The sequence below is a fragment of the Pezoporus wallicus genome, unplaced genomic scaffold, assembly GCF_028554395.1.
Source record: "Pezoporus wallicus isolate ANWC-B61680 ecotype Strahan unplaced genomic scaffold, APGP_CSIRO_Pwel_v1 contig_5542, whole genome shotgun sequence".
In the NCBI taxonomy this organism is placed as follows: Eukaryota; Metazoa; Chordata; class Aves; order Psittaciformes; family Psittacidae; genus Pezoporus; species Pezoporus wallicus.
The window spans coordinates 1,441,101-1,464,938 of record NW_026640165.1 but is presented as its reverse complement, the minus strand read 5'-3'; the positions used below and the strand labels follow the sequence as shown (position 1 = coordinate 1,464,938).

General features: G+C 41.9%; 1 protein-coding gene across 1 annotated transcript in view; it reads right to left on the bottom strand.

The window, feature by feature from the left end:
* The window catches only part of CDHR3 (cadherin related family member 3), a 38,970-nt gene extending 16,288 nt beyond the window's left edge, over positions 1-22,682 (bottom strand). The window contains exons 1-11 of the mRNA XM_057417878.1: positions 22,505-22,682; positions 18,893-19,095; positions 14,055-14,223; positions 11,571-11,656; positions 9,779-9,873; positions 9,569-9,673; positions 5,872-6,020; positions 4,382-4,571; positions 2,600-2,768; positions 1,022-1,121; positions 775-873 (exon numbers count right to left, since the gene is read on the bottom strand). Of these exons, the coding sequence (XP_057273861.1) occupies positions 775-873; positions 1,022-1,121; positions 2,600-2,768; positions 4,382-4,571; positions 5,872-6,020; positions 9,569-9,673; positions 9,779-9,873; positions 11,571-11,656; positions 14,055-14,223; positions 18,893-19,095; positions 22,505-22,574 (1,435 nt within the window). The 5' untranslated portion in view covers positions 22,575-22,682. The remainder of the gene's footprint in view (positions 1-774; positions 874-1,021; positions 1,122-2,599; positions 2,769-4,381; positions 4,572-5,871; positions 6,021-9,568; positions 9,674-9,778; positions 9,874-11,570; positions 11,657-14,054; positions 14,224-18,892; positions 19,096-22,504) is intronic.
* Between the last annotated feature and the right edge of the window lie 1,156 nt (positions 22,683-23,838).

The following is a 23,838-nucleotide window of genomic DNA, read 5'->3' as shown; positions in this document are numbered from 1 at the left end:
GAAGCTAGGGAAGATTCCATTCCTGTGCTGGCTCCTCTGTGCACCGAGCAGCACAGCACAGAGCTGGCTGGTGACACACAAGGATTACACATCAAGGTGCTGTGGAACTTCTCAGTGCAGGACTCCCCATGGGACAGGAAGGTGCTGAGATTAGAGCCAAGCATGTGAACAGGTTCGGCAAATTCAGTTTTAAAGCCATATTTGTAGCTGCCGGTCCTGGGCTGTTGCAGGACTGGGAAGGACCCTGGCTCTGGGCATGAGGAACTGCTCTGGCTGTGCCTGGCTGAGTGCAGCCTCTCCAGGCAAGCACTCCCATCCCACCCTGTCTACCGGGCACCCACTGAACTCAAGGTGAGCTGGGCCTGAGGGGACAGTTGAGTGACTGTCCTGCACCATACCCAGGGCAAGGGAGTCCTCACTCATCTTTGTCAGTCAATAACAGGTTTTGCACTGTTGCAGTGCCTCCAAAAGGCTAATTTAGCAAGATCAGAAACATGGTCTAAAACACAAGACATCTGAGTTCAATTCCTGGCTCTGTCACAGATTTCTTGTGCATTGCTGAATTTGTCTGTGTCTCAGCTTCCATCTGTACAACTGGAATTGTTGCCAGTTTTGTCTATTTAAGGGTAGTAGGTGGTTGTATGGTGAGACCCTGGTTGAACTGGAACTTTGAGCTGTTCTCCTCATTCAAATACATGAAAATCCATTTAAACCAAAAAGGTGCTTAGCACCATGACATCATTATTTCTATCATGTAGTTCCTACTTACAGTACCTTTAGTAATTTCTGGAACATTAAGTACATATGACAAATTACTGAAGACTGGAAAAAATTCATTCACCGGCTTTATCCTGATGTAAATGTGGATGATATCTGGAAATATAACAGAAGATTAAATCATAGTTAAGTATGGCTGTGAAATTTTCTCATGCATATATTCAAAATACATATGGTATTATTCCTCTCTCCATGCTGTTACAGTACAGGAAAATATCAAAAGAAGTGTAAAAGGGATACTTGCTTGAGTAGTTAGGAGAGGCAGTATCTTGCACCCTGACAGTCAGTGAATAAACTTCAACCCCTAGATTAGCTGGGTTTTCCAAATCAATACTTTCAGTCATCTAAATTAAAAAGAAACACAATGGTAGTTATACTTACATAAAGTCACAACACACATGATGGCAATTACTTTTTTCAGCATTTTGTAAGTGTGGTTCCCCCCCTGGATATATAGAATTGCTCTGTAGGAGGAATACAGGCTATTAATCAATTACGGAATTGAATTTCAGGCTTTTTCTTTTGTCCTGCCAACAAAATTCCTTCTCCTTAAGTGCAGGAAGTTTTATCATTTGGATCATAGGGTTTTGGCCTTTTACCTAGTTAATACAAAGCTCATGTAATGAGCTGGCTATTTACTCTGCCCTTTGTTGGCTCAACAAGAACCTGCTGTTGCTAAATAATATGAGTTACTCCTTGAGCTCATGCCTGCAGACATGTATTAAAGGTATCAGGTTCAGCCACAAGTGTTTATCCAGATACCAAGCTGTTACTAAATGGTGCCTCACGCAGATTTAAATCCTAATCTCTTCAACTCTCTGTCTTTTAGTAGAAGCCTCATAAACTCTGGGGCAGCAGGACTAAAGCACAGCCGTCCACTGTTGATCATCTACAGGGAAATTCCTGAAGGAACAGAACACTCCAGATAGCCTGTTATATTACATATACACAGTGATCAAAGGGCTGACAACAATTGTATCCTGTGCAGCAGTTAAAATGCTTTTTACATTGTCAGATACAGCAGCTAAGGGCAGTACTCACTGACACGTACACTTCAGATCTAATATTAAAGTAAGCCATACAAAATCATTTTACTGATCCAGTAGCACTCTTGTGTTTCAGACAGAATGTCTATCTTTTATTATGTTTCCCTTTTCCTGTAGTTGTCCAAGGTTCTTTTTACAGCAACAGAACAACCTCCATTGCACATGGCCAGCAGCTGGGAGGGCGTCTGCAAATGTAAATATGCCAGCACCTATCAGCATAAGATACCCATATTTTGACATGCAAAATCACATAAGTGCAAATCCCACTACACTGTTGTGAAAATTCACCACTCAAAGTGGTTTTACAATTCTGACCAATGAAGCTGGGAAGTAGTCAGTGAATGTGGGATTTCTCAAGTATTTCAGTTCTTCATGCTGGATAGGAAGGGTTTTCCACAGTTTTGTCATGAATAAATGGGTATGAAACTGCATCACATTTCACTGTTTATCTATATCAAAGTTGGTGCTTCACACTCCCTAAAAAAGGATACTTTTTTTCCAATCATATCTAGCACATTTATTTAAATCTGGAGAAAACAGTTCTCTGTTCACCAACTTTCGTAGAATCCATAGAAATCATCCTAAAAAGCGTCCTATCAAAGGGTACGTACTTCACACCCAGTCAAAATAGTCATTCTCCACATCATACTTACTGTGAAATGAATTATAGGAATTCTCTTTTTCTTGTACAAACAGTGAATTCAAAGAACTTACAATATTTCATAAGCTGACTTCTGAAGTGTGACAATCTAACATAAAACCACAAAACAACTGACCACAAGTCTCCCAGACACAGTGGACTCCAGAGCAAAGTTATTGTGTCCAAACCCAGATAATCCAGTGAAATCAAATCGATTGTTTGATGGATCAACATCAATATCTTTACAGTAATTTCTAAGTTCAAGAAGGAATGTCCCAGCAGCTGTATTTTCATTTGCCTCTCTCCTGTTAAAAACAAACACATTTCCCATCAAAGCAAATTATATTTCGCCTCCTGAACTCTTCGTATATTACATGCCAAAGAGTCAATTTATATTTATTTCCCACATTAAATCCTATTGATGAAACAACCCAGAATCTGATCCATATGCTGTGGTGGACAACAGCCCTTCACAGTGGGCAGAGCATAAACATTTAGCCAGATCCAAACCATAAACTTGAGACTCAGCTGAATTTCAGAAGCTGCCGCGAGATCTTAATGCTCACTATTAGTTCCATTAATAACTAGTACTTTAAAAAACACCTTTATAACATTCATTTCTTCAGTATGTTATAATGTTCTGACGAGAAGCTCATTCTTTTCTCCTTAACTAATAGCTGGACCATTCTGTTGTTTCACAGAACTAGCATTTCTGGCCCTGCTCTTGGCAGCAAGGGTCTCTGTGATGCAAATGGAAGTGGGGGCAGAGGTTGTTGATTTAATTTTTTTAAATCAAGAGAATTAAATACAAAACAATGAAGAACCAGCTGAAATACCGCTAAGCCCTGATTTTGTTACCTTGTGCAATCTCTATAAAACTAGTTGTTTGATTTGATTGCATTTTTTTCCTTAAATTCTTTGCCTCCCTCAGATCAAAATTTAAGCTTACTAAATCACCAAGAGACTGTTGTATTGTTGTCATGGGTGTTGTAACTAAGCAGCACTCTGAAGAATTGGATTCTCCTCCGGCCGGAGTATGTAAAAGTATGCGATTTAAATCTAAGACATTTCTGTTAGATAGGGAGCAAGCAATTTAAACGGATAACCATTAACTGGGAATTCCTCATTGCATAAGTACTTGGCCTGAGATACTGGATTTTCATCTGCAGGACCATCAAACTACCGTAAGTGCACCTGAAGAACTGCACTATGCAATGCAGTGTACTCTGAAAGATCAGAGCCCGGGCACATCAAACACTTCAGATGCACAAATTTTACTCCCGTTATTCTATGACACACTTCATCTGTAAAACAGAGTTAATGTTATGTCCTCATCTATGAATACAAACTACCTGATCATCACAAAGGTCTCAGGGCTTTCACAGTGATAACGAAGCCCATGACTAAGTTACCTTGCACAGAGGACATCAAGACATTATCTGAGCTCTGAAGACCTAACAGATTACATTAGACAAAAATCATGCAGGTCACTGGGAGGGATTTAGAAGAGAAGATCAGGAAGTTTAAAATAAAACTGCAGAACTGACTAGCAAGCTTTCCCTGGTGAATGATTGTCCACACTTTAGCACAGGGTAAAGAAAGGAGGAGCCTGGATATGTACAGGTCAAAAAAGTAATTCTAATACATGCGTCTGATATCCTAAGGATTTAGGTATCTGAAAGAGAGATAAATAAATTACCTGAGTATACACAGATAATTTTAGTCCAAATTTTCAGTATGAACATGTCAGGAAATAGAATTTTGTGCCCTAAGACTCTTAGAGTGAGCTCTAACCTTTAAAGGCTAATAATGAATGCCCATTTGAGCTGTAGGTATGAGAACCCTAGCTGATGTCCCCTAGACTGCGCACTGGTCCAGGGCAACAAGGCATCACTAAGGCAATGAAGAGCCTCGATACCTGAAGGTAGAAGGATTGCATTCTGGTGGGTTGTCATTGATATCGTCAATAATGATTGTGATCTCCATTTCTCTGGCGTGACCACCGCTGGGACTGTCCTCCACCCGGACTATCAGTGAGATGTTAGGTTGGAGCTGCAGTGGAAGGTAATCTCGGTCAATTCTCCCAGTCACCTGCAGCATTCCAGTCACTGGGCAGAAAGCAGACAGAAGTTAGATGTTCACCATGGGAGGAAGTAACAGACACTCATGGTGTATGTGCAAAAGAACAGGATAGCTCAGCAGACAGGTAGAAGAATAAATTATCTTCTATTCTGTGCAGATCATGGCTGGTTTAATTGTTTTTTTTAAATGGTACAAAATGGCTCTGAAAGTTCTGCATAAGACTTTAACAGATAGATACCCATTGCTCAAAAACATGCCCCAGGTAGCCTCAGCAGAAGGCTTGGGAAGCAGTTATAGATTCCCCTTACTCTCTCAAAGAGGTAGTGCAAGTCAATGTTGAGTGCACTCACAGACCATCAAAGACAATGAGCTGCTAATGCCTGTTCTGCCCTTGCTTTCTAGCTAGTAAGACTGCTTCTCTTTCTACTGTTATTGTTCAAGCATCCTTCAGCACCTCTAAATCTGCTCACAGAGCTGCTCTTAGCTGTGACAGTTTGCACCAAGTGGTCTGGTTAGCCATTCACTTAATTTTTTTTTCACTTCTGTTAGCCTCTGTTCAAAAAGTGAAGGTGTTTATGGCACAACACAATACTATTTCCAAAGCGCAGAGGAGGTAAAGGAGCAGTGTATATATCTTCTGCCTTTTGGAGTGTAATTGAAGGGGTAGGGTGGCAACACATCGTCAAAGGGCATAGGGAATCCAAAGCATTTATGCACTGTGTTGTGTGTCACCTCTTACAGCTAGATAAGCAGCCCTAAAGCAACAGCAGACAAGGAGCAAAGCAATCACTGAATGCCAGACTTGGAGCAAAACCCTCAGGACAATGGGGTATGCACCCCAGGGAATACAAGGAGATAGGACAAGCATGAGAGAGAGTACTCTTTTGGATGGCCTTACTAAGGAGGGTCAAGAATCAAGCAATTAAGCTGCAGTGCAGATTTGCTGTGCGTGTCACAATACTAGAGCAGATTTCAAGCAGGAGAGAGGACATTATGGTCTATGCGCAGCTGTTTCAAGAGCCCCAGAAGGGTCACTGCAGTTCTCGGAGATTAAAAAGGCAGCAGCTAATCTTTCTTCTGCTGAAGGGATATTACCCTCTGTAAGTCAATATTTGTCAAGAAGTCACCTTTGGTCTACTTTCTTCAAAATAACTTACTGAATCTTGGCCAGCAGGCCAAAGAATTTGATCCTAGTGATATACTGATCGCTTCTTACTTCTAGGGGCAGATACAAAATAAAGTGTGTCAATTTAAAACTAAGGCAAAACTTTTTCTCCAAAGTGGCCATGTTTTTTTGGGGTGTCAGCACATTTTTGTTTGTCTTACATGGATTTATGGAGAAATATCTCTCAGAAGACTGGATGCTGTAGAAAAGTCTGCTGGGAGAGCCTTCATCATCAGGATCTTTGGCTGTTAAATTGGCAACAACAGTGCCTGGGCTTTGTTCCTCTGGAATCCTGTAGATTCTTTGCTTTCTACAAGATAAAACAATATTTATCAGAACACCCATCTGTGTTTGCAAGTGCAGCTGATTACAGACCGAGCTGAGCAGTCAGTTGTAACAGCAGAGCCATGGCCACACTAGGCTCAGATGGCTATTTGCACGTCAGGGTAAATATCCCAGTCACTGTTTCTGCCAGCTGGATGGGTAGCAGTAGCTGAACTGGTATGTGGTCACAAAGCATGACATGGCCACACAAGTAAGCGTCCTTCTCCTGCAACCTATTCACAGTAAAAACAGTTTGACTGTGACAGATTCATGGAAGCTGAAGACAGAAGGGGCTGTTAAGTCATGCAGTCCATCTCCCTACTGACCCACCAGCTGGTAAACCCACTTGCTTTAATTCCTTCACTATGCAAGAGAAAAACAAAAATAGAAGCAGTAATGTAATAAATCATCTTTTGGAATGAATGCTGAAGGCTTTTTGAGGATAACAATATTACCAAAAATCTGATTTGCCCCTGAAGTAGGTGGAGGCAGAGAGGAGCAATACTGATGGTGCCCAACATGCTCCAAACTCCCAGAAACATCTGTCTGTCTGATTCATTTTACATAGAGAAAATGATTCTTTAATGCTGCTGTTTGGTATGCCAGTGCTCCTAGATTTCCCATGAATTAAGTGAGTTTTATAGCCCAGATAAAGTCTGGCAGATAATTGTGCAGGATTGCTTGTTATAGGTGCAGTTGCATGTTCACATGGGTACTCAGGTATGCAATTATGGTTCTCGAACCACGTGCAAAAGCAGGTGTGGGCAAGCACACAAAAATTGTGCAAGGAATTCGTGAAGGGTAATTTATACTGCTGAAACACACAGAGACACACAAACATCTCCTACAAATCAAAGGGAGTTGAAGGTGCTCAAGGGTTCAGAAAATCTTTATGAGTATGTTTCAAGACAGAATCCTTTTTGCACATTTTGAACTTCCTATGCCAACACTTAGCTAATTGACTAGTCTATAGTTCGCAGTACAGAAAAGCATGAGCCCTTGGTCATCCTCTGAAAACCAACATCGCAGGGCACCTAGCAATTAGAGCAGGGAATTGTAGAGACAGATCAGAAGATCCCTGGTCTCCAGGTCTCCACTTGCAATTTTAAAAATAGTTAAGAAGACAAAGTATCTTCAACTGTTTTGTCAGCTCGTATGAAAAGAGGAAAGCATACAGGAGAGAGACCACATAGGGTTTTCCCAGCAAAAACACCTTAGTTACAGCCACAGATTAATAAGGAGTTTGTGAAGGCTGCAGTGTCAGTTTTTATTAAGTTTCTGTCTCAGTCTTGGCATTGGATTTCTTCTTTAGTCTCCTGTTGCTTCTGCAGTCACTGCTACCAAAAATGCCATCACAAAATGCCTCTCTGGTCACTGGGGAATATGGGAAGGACAGCTCTAACTGGTTTTGGCTCAAAGTAGGGAACTCCCTATGCCCACAGTGACCACAGCTCTGACCTTTCTCTGGACATCAAACTCACCACAGCACCACCTTCACAGCCTCACCAGTCCTCCTGCACCCTGCATGGGCCATTGTTCTGTCCCCACCAGATCTCTCAGGAAGAAGTGGGATGTTACCAAGCACATCCCTGTAGCACCAAGTACTACTACAGCTGGGGAGGAGTTGGGGCCTCTTCCTACACAGCCACGTCTGGGCTGTGTCCTGTTGTCCATCTGTCTGCCACCTGCCAGTGGCTTTTTACAGGATGGTTCAAGCAGACGTTTTAGACGCTGCAGCGTAATTGCAAAGGAAGCATATGTTTGTTTTCTTGTCTTCTCCTTTGTTTTCCTGACTCCACAAGTTTTCCATTGATTTTAACAGCCAGAATTTCAAAAGGCTGAATGCCAATGCAGTGTTGTGAACACCAGAAACAGATGTGCTTGCATATACTATGGGAACAATTAAAAATACCCTTTGAAACTCTGTTCTTGACAGCTTTGATCAGGAGAAAATAAAGAAAGTCTGCTAACTTGTCAAGTTTCCCCAGCTCCCATCCCAGCACTAATTATTACAGCGTCAGAAAGTATGCAGCCCCAGCATGCAGCTCAAATTTTAGCAGGGAAGAGGCCATACATGTGCATACTGAGGATAGATCATGATGTGTAATTTAATCTAAAGTTCTTTACAAACTGAGCTGCTCTTTTTGGTCTGTAATGTCAGTCTAAAAGGGAGAAGATTCAAACAAATACCAGGGCTTATTTGTGCCATATGAGATCTGAGTCTTAGACCCTAGCTGTTATGGATGCTCAAGTCACTGCAGCTCTCACTAATTTGAACAAGTAGATAAATATTTAAAAGAGCTCCTTTAGCATTCCAGACATAAGGATAAATATGCAGAAAAGGCAACATTTGGAGGAAATAATCAGTCTAGAACACAATGTGCAAACGCTGGCACTGGGAAGAAGATTCCTCCTGCTTGTAGCAGTACAGTAATGTAGAGTGAGCTGTTAACCTTATTGATTATTCAGACATGAAGTTCAAGTATTAAATGAGTAGCAACAAAACAAAAAATCTGTGTCTTTTCTAATATTTCATTCTTCTGTTTCTTCAGCTTCTCCACTTCTTTACCCAGTAAGGTCCAGATCCTTGGCCTCAACCCAGGAGCCCTGCATTGCTCTGGCTCCACAAAACACCCAGAAGATTGCTCCAAACAAGTGGCTGGAAACCTCTTGGCATGGCCCAGGTGCTACATTGTCTTCTCCTCTGCATAGGTGGCAGGCGAGCAGCCATCATAAATATTCTCAGCAGGGACTTCGTAACGTGCTGAATCCAATCAGTATCTCATGCAAGTGACAACAATAGAATCAGATCAACTGTAGTTGCCAAGCTCCTGCTTTGGAAACAATTGTTCATTGAGCTTTCCACCACAAAACAGCCTACTGGTGGCACAGGTATATTCTTTCCCATTTTCCCCAATTTTCTGCTATTTTCTTGATTCCAACTAAAACTCCATTAGTCTTCAAAAGCTATTTCTGACTTGTGTGTTATGACGCAATTTCCTGCTTATGACACAAGAAAGGGCAGTGTTTCAAAGATCCCTGGGATTGTTCACAAGTGAGTATGGGAAGAAGGGGAAGACAGATCAAAAGTAAGACATTTTTATGTCTAGACATTTCTGCATGAATAAACATCTTTATGGTGAAATGCACATCTGCATGAGGGGTAAATTCTGTATTATTATATTCACACAGAGTAGAATTCTTCTCCTTGTCTGAATTTGTCCAAAGGTCTTTGCATAGCTTTAACCTTTCTAGATGCTAACAAGTACAACAAGCTTATTTGGCTGTTCTTAGCATGAAGGCAGAGACTGGAAAACTTGACACTATTAAGAAGACAAATGTAATAATAGAGGGAAATGAGAGCAAAGCTTTCCAGTAAAAGAACAGGAATCACAACAACATTAAAATACTGGTTTCAGTAGTAATTTGTTGTTATATTTACTTGCCCTTTCGCTACACCCTCCCATTGATGCCAAAGCAGTAGAGCTGGCAAAAAAATCAAGATTTTGAGTACAACAGAACTTTTTCACTCACGTGGTAAAGTAAGGTCGTTCATCATTGATGTTAATAATCTTGATATTCACTGTTTTAGTTGAGTTGAGTCCATCTGGATCTGTCACTGTTATATTTAAAAAGTAACTGTTAAATAAGAAAACAAAGCAAGAATCATTCAGTGGCTATGTAGGAAAATATTTCTCTGCCTACTGTAAGTTAATAGACCATGTGAATAAAATACATTCTTACCGATGCGGATCTTTCTCATAATCAAATTCTTTCCTGGAAAAAATGGCTCCATTCTCAAAGACTGAGAATGGCACTGATGCAGGGAGCAGTGAATACTGAAATGAAGAGAGCAAGCAGTTAGTCTTTGTGTATTTAAATATCCCTCCATTCATTCCTTGCCATGTAGAACAGGCTAAGTTATAGTACAGCATTTGCCTCAAACTTTGCTTAATAGAACATGCTGATGTATAGATGCCAGCATGAGCCCTGATTGTCTGAGTTGAAGCAGCTCCAACTTGGTCGTGCGTGCTTTGCTTGCCAGCCAGTGGGGAATCAGAGACACTGAAGTACGTTAAAGCCCACACTGTTCTCTACCTCTGTGAACTCCAGGTCTGCAACAAGAATTTAACATAGAGGTCAGCCAGCAGGGCCACAATGCCCTAGGCAAAAATCAGCCTTGTGGTGGCAGTTAGAGTACGTGCACAAAGGAGTGAACGGGTGAGTCTGGATTTGCAGGATTTAGGAGCTCTGGAGGGAGGCAATGAAGTTTGGGAGGTCCAGATGTTGGGAGAGGACAAGGAGGGGAGAGTGAGCTTTCATAGAGTACACGAGGGTGTGTGGCTGAGGGATGTTCACAATAGCCTGGTGTTAAAGCTGCTCAGCAGCTGCTTTGTGCATTGCATTACACAAACAGGTACCGCACCAGTGCACAGGGGTGGGAGGGAGCTGAGCACCCCAAAGCTATTCACAGTATGGAGAAAGGCAGCACCCTGCTCTCCATGGCCCCAGGGTAGGTACCACATACCCAGTACGTTCTCCTCACTATTGTCCACATGCTAGGCCACCACCAATAAGCCCTCAAAGACATTTCCTTTGCTAGTGCAAGTGCTAATAATACCCACAAAGTCTGAAGTATGCAACATCAGAGGGTCATGCACCATACAAGTAATCTGCAAAATCCACTGAGCAGATCTGTCCAGGGCATGCAACTGCTGTAGTGTTACCTCTGGGGAAAAACCAGGAGGTACAGAGTGAAACAACTTGCCTCCTGCAATGATAGATACAATGGAAATTGCTTTTAAGAAGCAGCTGGCTGATCACGTATTTTAAGGGGGTTTTTTTGCCAGTTGACCTTTCTAAATTCCCTCTCTGGATTATTATTTCACCTGTTGCCCAGCACTTCTGTATTTGCAGCTTCTTACTATGCCTGAGATTCATCAGGGGTTAGAGGGTGTGTGGAACTCACTCCTATTGCTTTCAGAAGCAAAGCAGAGTTAAAACCCAGGCCTCTGCTTCCCTCCTCACCAGAATTTTTTGCTGATACCAAGAGTTTTTTCATATCAGCTATCACATTTTCTTAACTGAAGGTCACAGTTTGCTCTGGGACTGTAAAAAAGCTGAGATCCATTTGCCTTCGAAGTGATTTCCTTATTGTCTTATTGAGAAGAATTTACACTGTGATACAGGTTAAAATTTTTTGCTTGCTTTTAGGTCCTCTCATCTACAAGAAATGTTTTGCAAGCCATTTTTCTAAAAGAGACACAATTTCTCCTGTATCCCTGATTAATTCTATCAATATCTGCCTTCAATGTCCCTCAGTTTTGGAGGGCTGAGAATTCAAAATACAACCCAAACATCTAGGCTGGGTTTTCTTAGTATATTATTGAAAATGCTTTATTTTTCTTGACTAAACCTTTTCCTGTTTCCCTGATAAGAAAGGAAGTTGTTGAAAGATGCTGGCAATTAGGATTTCAGATACAATGGATTGTATCATTTCTGGGTTTGGGTTTTTTTTTAACTTAATACAACTTACTTTGAGTTTAGCATTTTCAGGATCAGCTGCTTTAACTTGGTAAATGCGTGCTGGAGGTGTTCCTTCCAAGACATAGATCGTTACAGCTGCATGGATATAAGTGCACTCAGTATTAATTGGGTAAGAATAAAGGACACAGCGGCAAACATACTGATATGCTGAAGTCGTCCATATGTATTACTGTCTGCTGCATCTTCTCACTTCACAAGTGTAACTCAAAAATCGTCACAAAGAGCACAAACACAGAGAAAAACAAACTGACTGCACATCCATAAACAGGCAATCACCACTGCAAGCTGCAATACAAGTTGTACCTTCAGGAGAGAGACTGATCTTCACATACTGCCTGCCCATCTTGAGCTGCTCACAGGGTATGGAGTAAAATGATGCATTTGGGCTGCACCTGTGTCTTTCTTTACTATATGCAGATGGGGAGAATGTAGCCCTGTGCCAGGTCCTCATCCTCTCCCTGTCCACCCTGTGCCTTACTGGGAGAGCTCAGAGCCTTTCCTCTTCATTTTTGCCTTTCCTTTACATCAGTGAAGTAAATGAATTATGGATGGTCTGCATTGACTTAAATTTTTGCCTTATTAAGGATGCTAATTCAGTGCAAGGTGTGCTTCTTTCCATGCCAGGAATTCTCACAGCTGGACTATCCCACACTGGGCCACTGGCAACAGGCTTATCTCTCCTTGGGTTGAGTGATTAATAGAACAACAGATCTTTAGATCACATCATTTGCTTTATGCCCTTTTGTGTCTGCTGGACCAGCTGTTTCTGGACTATTAATTTCCACTGTGACCCCTGCTGACTGCTGCTTCTCATCAGAGCAATGGGAATCCCAGGGCAGCGTAATGAGTTGTTCCCAGAGGACAACAATATGAATATAAAGTTTAATGAGAGGGAGATGCTTTTGCATATCCAGCGAATGTGCAATTAGTGTCTAATTGTAGCTGCTACTGTTAACTAAAGCCACACAGTTAGACAGATCAGACATCTGTGCTCACCAATTTATGGCAGCTCTAGCTGAGAGTTAAGCTGATGCACTTATTTGTAACAAGCTCCCACGTAAAGTGTTTCATGCTGTGCCGATCCCCTGAAGTGTCACATTTAATTATTATTAGATTTCAGCAGCACCCATGATATGCAAGATACCAGCTATATTGAGAAGATGACACAGCCTCTTCCCTAGGGGAAGATGGTTTTCTTTACAAAGTATCGTATAGAAGCAGGAATGTCAATGTGCTTAGGAGGCATTAGGTGAAGATGAATTTGAGCGGACCTGGTCTGAACTCATTGGGCAGACAAGCCCTGCCCTCTGCAGTAGGCAGAAGTTAGGTCTGCAGCCACGCTGCACTGCTGAACACCCCGAGGGCTGCAGGTTGCAGCCTACCCAACACTGCTGCTGTGCTGGTCCAGATGTGGGACCAGCAGCCTGCTCCAAGTACCTACCATGAACAGATCACAGTTCGGTATTTTCACATTTTAAAGAAAAATGAATATTAAATTATTGAATGCTTTTCCATAGAGTGCTGTTACAATACCAGGACTTCAAAGAAGCTCTCAGTACCTCATGAAATAATAAGAGCATATTTTTACTCACTACCTGAACTGTTCTGTCTTTCTGTGAACACATAATAAATACATCACTATACTCTGTCACCCACAGTACAATTTTTCCAGGTCCTCTCATTAGCAAATGAACGAGATAAGACCGCTCAGAGAGTGAGGCAGTTATTCCCCCTCATTTCTATTGATGGTATAAGGTACTGCATGGCATGCAAAGCCTGTACTGATGACAGCTGGGGTCCAGACACTCCAGCCTAATCCCTAAGGCTACTGAACACTCCTCCCCATTGCACCTTTGCCCACAGTCTGAAGGTAAGCCTGGTTAACAACATCTGCCGCATGCAGGAGACAGAACTCTGCCTTTTGCCAGCTGAACCACAGATCATGATCTCTGAGATCACATTCTTCAAAACAATTTTCCACTTAATTTCTCTGTGCAGGTTCAAAAGCAAGATACAGATGTACACAATTATACACTTATTTAAATTTATCTTTCTTCTCCAAATAAGTACAGTTTTCAAATAACTGCTGAAACATGTACCCGTACTCAATGGCTATATCCCACCAAACATCGAGTTCTCATTCACACCTCTAATTAGGTAGTCTCATTTAAAAAAAAAGTATTTATTCATATTAATTTATATATATTTTTAAAATTCTTCAGGTACTTCAAAATGGCTAAATCATTTTTAGTCAAAGCTTTAAGAAAACTAAAAGGGCATTTTCAGAGATGAAGCATACCAAATGTTCATGTAAAATGAGGCTCTGATAAAAACAGTGTCTTCTTCCTCCCTTCCTCCCTAAGAAAAATGCTTAGACCACTTTAGCTACAGGCACTGTATGCAGCTATAGGTTTTTTTAATCTAATATCATCTTTTCAAGTATCGTACTTTTCAAATACCACCATTATCTTACTTTGAATTGCCATATTTCCTTGAAATACGGGACTTTCATTTTTATCTGTTACTTGGACAGTCAGTATGTTAAGGTCAGTTCTCCCAGTTGTGTCTTCCACAAAAATCTGTAAATCAAATCTATTTGGCATGGTTTCATAATCCAGGACAGGGTTTCCAGTGGTAACAACCTGGAAAGAAACAAAAAAAGTTATTAACATATGGTGCTAGAGTTGTAAGTTACAGTCTGTGTGAGTGAATGCAAGTGAAACTACACTTTACATCAGTAAGCAGTGAGCATTTTAGTCCATCTCCTAGTTGCTGGCACGGTTCTTATCATGGCAGAATTGTGAGAAAAACAAAGTGGAAAGACCAAAACATTGTGGCTTCAGGGAGTTACAAGGACCTCGTGTGACGACAGTCTGAAGAGGAGACAGCCTGGAAAGTGTTGTCTCCTGCCTCACATGCAACTCTTTGTCTTCAAGGGCAGGACTACATCTTGCAGGTTCTTGTTTGCATCAAGTCTTCCCCTTTTGACACCAAACTCAAGGAGTAGTCAAGGTGCTTTAAGTTTCAAGACGGAAAACTGGGAGGAAGCCCTGCAGGACACAAAAGCAGCTTCGCTACTTCTGTGAGTCAGAAGCACAAGGGGGAAGAATTTTTACTTGCAATAAGGAGTGTGGGGGCAGGAGACCTAGGCTAGCAGGTACCAACCCCTTCCTTGTATAAGCTTTGCCTGCGAGAAGACTTGCAGGAAACCACAGGAAGAAAAGAGCTGCATGAACACACTGTAGGAGAGAGGGACATACATGAGAGAACATGCATGAACGCACTGAATGAGAGAGGGACTAGAACTGTTTGGTGAAAATGTTGAACTAGCTAAAAAAATAACATAGGCCTTAAGTTTTGCAAGATTGATAAGGCAAACATTTGGTTTGGGGTTTTGGTTTTGGTTTTTAAAGGCTTCCAGCTCTACATATTGCCTCTTAACACAAAATATGTACAAGCACAAGGCTGACATTCCGTGAAAAACATTAAATGCATTCTTTTGGGGTTTAGGATGTGTCCAGAGCAACAGCAGGATGGTGAAAGTTATATGCCTCAATCTTCAGTGCTGAAGTAATAAAGAAGCAAGAACTTTGTTTTCTTGGACAAGAAAGGAAAAGGTGAACATTAAGTTCGCTGTGTAGCTAAAAAAATATGAAGCTTGAACACAGTAGTGGGGTGCTGTCGAACTGGAGGAGAAGAGTTGGGGCTCACAAGTGTGTGAGACAAGGAACGTGTCAGTGTATTCAGCAAACTGCAGAATGGAGGAGCCTGGAGAGGATGCAGAACAATGAAAAAAAAATCCTTTATTTTAGATGAGATGCTTTGGCCAGAGGACAAATACAAAAGCGGTATCAGCACAATTAGAATACAAAAGCCAAAATAGAGCCTATTAACTAAGACAGTTGGAGGACAGTGAATAGAAGAACAAAAGTTTTATGCCTTCTGGTACGTGAAACGGCTGCTTTCTGGAACCTTGTGGATCTTTTTGTTATAATACTGCAGGAGAAAGCAACTGTGTCCTGGATGGTCTCCTCTCTCCTGTATTGTACAAACAGAAGTTTCTCATAAAAGTGATGCTAGCTCAGAAAAAAACATTCTACAAAATCTTGTAACACCAGTAGGAAGGTTATATGAATGTTTACTGCAGATTTAAATACAATAAACAGATGTAATGAATTCAACATGAGAAACTGTCCAATTCTAAACAGAAATTATATGCTCTGGGGATTACCCCTCCAGTTCACAGCCAAATATTTTCATTGGCATTGTAAGTACAGTCAGACTGCTTAAGAAGACATCTTCCACCCTCCTTTACAGAGACCTTGCAAGTGAAGATGTGAATCTAGACGGTCTTTTTCTAGGTTGCTTTTGAGAACAGCTTGCCACTGGGGTAGGCCATGACCCTCTCACACTGTGTTCACCTCTCCTCCAGGCAGGAACAATACTTACTGATAAAGGCAGCACTGTAAACACTAAAAAAGCTGCAGATTTCATGAAAAGGGGTCTAGACTCACCGCATAACTGTCCACCCCTCATTCCACCCAAGAATTTCATTGTTCCCCACTTCACTCCCAGGATGCAGAGAGAGCATCACTAACAGCATCAAAATAGTTTCAGGCCACAATACATTTTCATGCACTCAACACATTTTCTGCCCATGGGATTCTTCAAATAGAAGTAAGGTGAGGAGGAATTACTGGGGCTCAGATCTCAGAAACAGAGTTTCTCAGCAATATCAAAACTTATCGAGAAATGTGATACTGCTTTGGCTTGCCGCAACAGGAGTAAATGTAGCTTCATAAATACAGAGCAGCCTGTGCTAAGAGGTACTTAGCTAATCTACAAACTCCATACATTCATACATGAAAAACTGCCTTTTTCTATATCTTAGCAAAGCTTTAATCATTTTGGATCACATCTCTTTTGCAAAATATTGTACAGCTCTGCTACAACATAGCATAAATAGAAGTAGCAATGTTTATCAAATGAATGAACTAAGAATACTCACTGCTAACTTGCAGAACTTGTGTGTAGCTTGCTTTATGTTTTTCTCATGACTGATACAAACTGGACCAACCTCTTTGTTCTTTATTTTGAGTAAGTTAGGAAACCCTGTAAACATCTACAGTTCGGCAAAACATACAAAGCCTCACAGGCCATGCTAGTAATGGGGTAGTAGTATGAAATAAGTATCAGCTGGCACTTTGGAAGAAGCAGTCTCCGGCCTATACCTTTCTTGGCCATTCATTTTCATTCTTGTGTCACACTCTGCACTGTGCTAGAATCTCTCATCATCCTGCCATGATAAAAATCAAGATGAGACATTTTATCTATTTGCAGGGTTATTTTTCATCCAGATTAATTTCTCAGTCCCGCTCAACAAGCAGCAACATAAAGTGTTTGTGCTGCAGAGATGGCATGGGACAGGAGCAAGCAGGCATAAAAAAGGTCTATGTTTTGCACCAGAAGGTATAGCTTTAATTCAAAATGCCAAAATACAGCTGTCCTGGGTTCAGCAGTAGCAGTCATTTTTTCTGCTTCTTAGTAGGTGGTGCAGTGCTGTGTTTTTTACTTTCGGCCTGGGAATGGTGCTGATAACACCGATGTTTTTAGTTACTGCTCAAATGTTTGGTCTGGTCAAGGACTTTGTGAGCCTCATGCTCTGCCAGGGAGGAGGGGAAGCCAGGAGGAAGCAGGGACAGGACACCTGACCCAAGCTAGCCAAGGAGGTATTCCATACCACAGCACGTCATGCCCAGGATGTAACTGAGAGTTACCCGGAACGGCTAGGACTGCGGGGTTCGATGAGGTATCGGTCGGTGCTTGGTCAGGCTGGGGGGCAAGTTATCAGTCGGTGGTGGTGAGGTGTTGTATTCTCTTCCTTGTTATTCCCTTATCATTGTTATTATTGGTGGTAGCAGCAGTGATTTGTGTTATACCTTAGTTACTAAACTGTTCTTATCTCAACCCATGGGAGTTACATTCTTTTGATTCTCCTTCCCATCCCTCCGGGAGCAGGGGGAGGGCACAAAGGGGGGGGGGGGGGGTGAGAGAGCGACTGCATGATTTATGGCTGACTTTGTTTAAACCACGACAACAGCCTAGCAAGGGAGTCCCACATTATGAATTCTCTGGCAGCACAGACAGCTTAAGGGATGTATCCATCTCCTGCCTGTTACATCCCCTCAACTGATTCTGTTCAGGTGCTTCTGCAGCCACATCCCATGCTTCACAAGTGAAAGAGGGCTTTTTTGAGAGGTTTTTTTAGCATTTCACCAATCTGGCTGTGGAGCAGCTAAAGAGCCAGCAGAGGTTTTTGCTTGCTGGGAGGTAGCAGTATGGGAACAGCAGCAGCTCCCCACAGACAGGGTGAATCAATGAGCCTCAGCCACCTGGGCTCACAGGCTTACTTTCCCCATTTTCATTGCCAGAAACATCAGCAAAGGGAATGAGAAAAATGCCCTGGTATCAGCTCTGTGAAACCTGAACTTCCTGGGAAGCACCCAGAAAAATGTATTTAGATTGACTTTTCAAGACTCTACTCAGTGCCTATGCATGTCTTTTAAAGACAGTCTTCAGTGTCACTGTTCAGGCTCAGACATACAAGCAAGTTACAATGGGATGACAAGCTATTGTGCATCTGAACAGTCACTGCCAGTGACAAATGTGAGCTAACACTTACTAATTTATCCAGCAATGAAAAAGAGTGTTAAGTAATAGAAATTGCTTTGCCTTTGCCATAGGACAAGAGCACACCATAGACAGAAATAGATCACAGATGTGTGGAAGTGTGATAACTTCTTACCTTGAGATAACTACCTTGTGTGTCACAGCTTTTGTCCAGAATTAAATATGACTTTGATCTGACTCAGCTTACTTTGTTTTGGAAGTGAGTCAAATTCATTTTAATTCTAGGCCAACCAGAAGATGCATGTGGTTTAACTAAGCCACTTTAACTCCACAATGACTTCATATAAATTAAGATGAAAAGCTATGTACAAATCCCCAAAACATGGGGTTGTATATATCCTTCTTCACCTCTTATTTTCCAAAAATATCACTTTTTTTTTCTATCACAGAATAAATGGGACTACTGTGATAGATGTTTTTTACTAGATGCAATTAAAAGTTATAATCACTACGGCTGTTAAATTGTCGTATCTATTACAACATGTCCAAATACTACCACAGTCTGCATTTGCAACTCTTTTCTGATTAGACAATGAGACACTGTGCACTGTCAGTGCTCAGTAATTCAGGAAACATCAGCCTACATGACTGAACATAGCTCAAGCTAAACGTAAAACTCACCCTGTATTTGAGATTTCCTTCTGGTTCGATAACAAAAGCCCCTGCAAGTGGATTTGAATTTAGTATGGTAGGAAGTACTGCAACATCTTTAGAAGACAATGGAGAAACAGTTACATTGAAGGTATAAACTGTAACACCAGCTGCTGCATTTTCTTCAACACTGCTTATTGCAGGCAATCCCTGAAGCAACTGGGTTCTTCTTCCTGCGAGATGAAAACAAATGTAAAATTACTTCTGGGAACCTTGGCCTAGCAGGAGCACACAGCTTGTGCCAAGAGCTGCCATTACTGAGCACAAAATAGCTTGATTCTCTGAATGGTGGCATTGCACAGTAGTAAATACAGTGCTAATGGCAAAAGAAACAATCTTTTCTCTAATTCAGTACTGTACTCTTGTCATCTAGAGTGGCTGTGGTTAAAGTAGTATTCTTACTGCATTGTTTGACTTCACATATGCCTCTATGTAGAAGCAAAGAAACTGAACGTTTCTGTTGTTTCATTTCAGCCCCTGTGCTAATTGCTGCCTCTGTGCACTGATCACTTCAAAAAGCACCTTGAATCACACAGACCCTGATGGCAAAAAAGCAATCCTTTGTGAATTACAGACTGCTCTGAGCAAGGAAGAGCAACCTCCAGCCCTTGGAGGAGATGCAGGCCCAGAAAAGCACTCTATGGTTCAAAACTGCCTGGAAGCAGCAGAGGCTGCTGTGACATCCAACAGCTGAGCTCCTGCTTCTCAATCAGACCTTTGGACTCCCCAGACCAAAATCTTTGCTTGCTCTGTCACTGAGCTTCTGCGTTTTGTTATTTTAACAAAGTCTTGTGGTGCTTTGAGTGTCTATAAAACATAGATCACAGAATCATAGAATAGTCAGGGTTGGAAAGGACCTTAAGATCATCTAGTTCCAACCCCCCTGCCATGGGCAGGGACACCTCACACTAATCCATATCACTCATATATGATCAGATCAGGACAGCTTTTAGGGCATGTCCTGAAACAACATCTTAGTAACCTCATACACCTAAACTGACAATGTACCTCAACATGAGACTGTGGCAGGGCTGACTGCTGCTTGACGGGGCTTCACTAGCTTGTCCAAAGCACTTGCTGAGAAAGGTGGCTGTGTTCAGTTGAACTTCCCAAACACTGTGTGCTAAGAGTGAGGCAGACACTGCTCACCCAACGGCCTGGCCAGGCTGTTCATACACTAGCAGTTACGGTAGCAAAGTATCCTTTTGCTGGGCAGCCACAAGGTAAAAAGCTGCTATGGAAACTAATCTAAGGCCCTTAGGGCTGCTGCACTTTTCCACCTAGATGCTCAAGCTCACCCTGGAGCTTGGGAACATAATACCAAGGGGAAATCTGCTGCTTTGCAACACTTTTGCAGTGTGGGACAGAACCATCTCCCTTCTCCTCCTATCATGCAGCTGGGGAAGAGTGGCCCTCATCAGCTACCAAAAAGGCCATTCCTCAAATGGAAGCAGGCTTTTTAATTTGGAATGGGACAGTTCAGGTCCAATGCTTTCCAATGACATTAGAAGTCTTAGTGACTTTTCCCCCAGACTAGCAAAAAAGCTTTTTTCCCTACATCCCTAGGGAAATTTGGGAACATTTTAGGGATAGCCCCTGTATAGCCTTTGTGTGATAGACATTGCTCCTGTTACTGGCCTCTTAAATAACTTTTCGCCATAGTATCACAGAAGACTTAGGATCCCTGTGCCTTTACTACATGAGAATCAAAACTAATCTCAGTAGACGAAGAGTCCACAAGGCAAAGCATGAAGTCACATGGTCTCCCTTCTTCCTGCATCCCACCCCAGGAGGCACTTGCAGGGTTTCCTGGAGCACTTCTTAGAGCAGCATGAATCCATCAGACACTTCCAGTTCTCCTGCATTGTGGGGAGGAGAAAGAGGGAACATGGGCTGTGGGAACATACTAGGGTGTGATGGGAGTTTGTGTGTGGGAAGAGCACTTCCTCACACAGGGCCTCACTGGTAAAAGGCAGAGCTGAGGTTCTTCCCTGGAGCTGCATGGAGGTTCCCATGCTCCCACACTCTAGATACAGCAGGTCCATGGATCACTCATCTGTATGGAATTACCCTGGCCAAAAGGCCTTGGAGATTCTCTGCAGGTGACTAAGGTACAGGTGAGATGTGGGAGAGTGTGAGGTGGGAGCTGCCTGTAAGAGTTAATCTGAACAGGTCACACTGATTCTCCGGTAGGGCTGAGTTCAGCTGAGCTGTTACTGGTCTATGTCAGTGGAAGCACGACCCAGTGAAGGACTGAGTTTTCACCATAAACAGAAATTACCCATCCAAATGAGACTGGGCTGGGAGGGGCTTCTGGGGATATATTTCCATAAATGGAGCTGAACTTTGAGTATAATCTCCTGTGGACAGAACCTGATAAATCCAGTTCCCTCAGCAAACCACAGCTCATTAATGGAAATCATTCATAAAATAAATGAAATAATTTTTAACATTTAGAAACATGGAAAGGAAAGAGTTGCTATTTTATTTTGTCTCTAAAGATGTCATTGGCTGTTTATTCGGGATTTGTCTTTCTAAATCACAAGTTCTTTCTTCTTGCTCTGTATTTTTAACTGAAATTTTCGGTACTGCACGTAAATGGCTTCTTTTTTTTTTACTTGGTTTTACAGAAGTCTCCCTTCCATACCACAAGTCTTTGCTTACCTTCTTACTCTGGAGAACAAAACATGCCTGAAGCAATTTAATACATTATTTATCAGAATTACCAGCCCCAAACATTGACAAAAGATGAGTCCAAGTGAAAGCAAGCATGAGACTGGCTTTGGGAAGTACATGTATGTTTAAGTCTGTGATCTGTTAGCCTTTACATTGTGCTCAAGTCACACTTTCATGTTTTTCTCTCTCCACAAACATGCAGGCTTGAAAAAGGAAAGCTGAGATTCACATGCAGTGTCCTGGTCATAGTTCTGGGGACATCAGGAAAACCACCAAATGCTGAGAGGCTCCTGAGGCTTGGCAGAAATCTTTCAGTTCCTTGAGAGCTGAACCTTGAGTGACTGTACCTGAGCAGCTAGCTTACTACAAGCAAACCAAGTGTTCCATGAGCCACCCAGACTGCAGTTGGATGATCTGCTTTAAGTTGTTAATGTGCACATATTCATATTGGCAAATCTCCCATGTTTTTACACTGGGCAAAGACAGTGATATTACCCTACTAGTATTTCCCACAAGTGTTTACCTGTTTGGTCCCATTTGATTGCTTGGTTTATGCAATCAGAGAGAAATGTAATTAATATTTCTGAAGAGAATACTGGAGTATCAATACTAGATATTGTTTCCTGGAGAGCTGACCTCCTTTCCTACTCCAACACTGTCACACTGAGCAGCAGCTACTGCACACCAAGTGCTTCATCCAGCAAAGCATCTTAGCAAGGAGCCATAGTCTCTTCTTTATTATACTGCTGTAACCACAGAGCTCAATCTAGTTCAGTAGGAAATAATTGTTACTTGATTTTTTCCATCTGTGTCTGATCCGTAAATATGCATTATAACGCTCCCAAGAGAAAGAATAACAGCCAACAGTGTTATAATTTTAGCAGCATAATGAAAACATGTTCTTACCAGATACTACTCCCAGCAAGATGAGGAGAAGAAGCATGATCTTCATTGTCTTTATGACCCTGTTCTTCATGTTCCCAGGATGCAAACTGAAGGAGTATCATGGTATGTTTTCCCTAGTTTACATCAGCTCCACCTAAATTCTTGCTCTTTGTCATGCTGTGGAGCAAAAAACAAAACAAAGGACCCATGTCTCTAAGGAAGTTTCTAAACACCCTCAGCTTGTTTGCTTGTCAGAGAACTGCTCCTTGCTGACACTCCATCCACAGACCTGGGCAACACTTTAGAAAACAATCATTAATAGTCCTTTCACTGCAATAGTATTTTTTGAAGCATTATGAAAAGAATCTAACGTGTTCTAAATCTGAAAATACCATGCTGCTTTCATCGCTCTGGCAAATGAGGTGCTGTTTTCATATGTCAGGATCAAATACTCATGCTTTGTTATTTAAACCAAGAACCAGAAGTTTTCTCATTTCTCTGGCTACCAGAGAATTACTCGGACAACACACAGCGTACCTGGAAGTGAGATTGCAGTGTATGTACGTGATGAAGTTAGTTCTGCTGCAGCTGTCTCTGGAACAGCATGGACTGCTATGCAAAGTGCACTAGCACCCTTAGATCAGGCATTTAGCTATCTAGACCACAATACACCCATGCAACTTCTTTTGTTTTAAATCTAAGGGCAATCCTAGCATTTTTTCACGGAGCATAGTACAGAGGTGACACTAAAACTGGGCCTGGCTGCAGTATAAGTGCATCAGCATAGTCTCATAGAATAACTTGGGTTGCAAGGGATCTCTGGAGGTCATCTAGTCAAGCACCCTGCTCAAAGCAGGCTTAATTAGATCAGATGATCGGGGATTCGTCTAGTTGATCCTTGAGCACTTCCACACAAACTGAAGAGCTCTGCTAAGAGGCAGAATTTAGAGATTCAGGTTTAACACAGTTCTGGAGAAGCCATACTAATTTGTGAGCTAAGCTAGCATCCCTTTATGGTTCTGCATGACACTCTGGCTGTCCCAGTGAAAGCTGACATTAGTTCAGAAAGCTCTGCCCCCTGCTCCTGTGTTTTATGTAGTATGAGCATGTTCACTGAATATGCTGAACATGAACAGCTAGTTTAACACTGGAACAGGCATTGCCTATGCTTGCTGCATGCTCACCTTAAACTGTTGTATAAATGTGCCCTGGAGGATTCTGCTGATACAATGAAACTGGAAAAGATGCATCAGTAAAACCTACTGATTGGAACAGAGCCATACCTACATATCTGATACTGGCTTAGGGAACCATAAGGCACAGTCATTTGATGGTCGATCTGCATCTATTTTAAA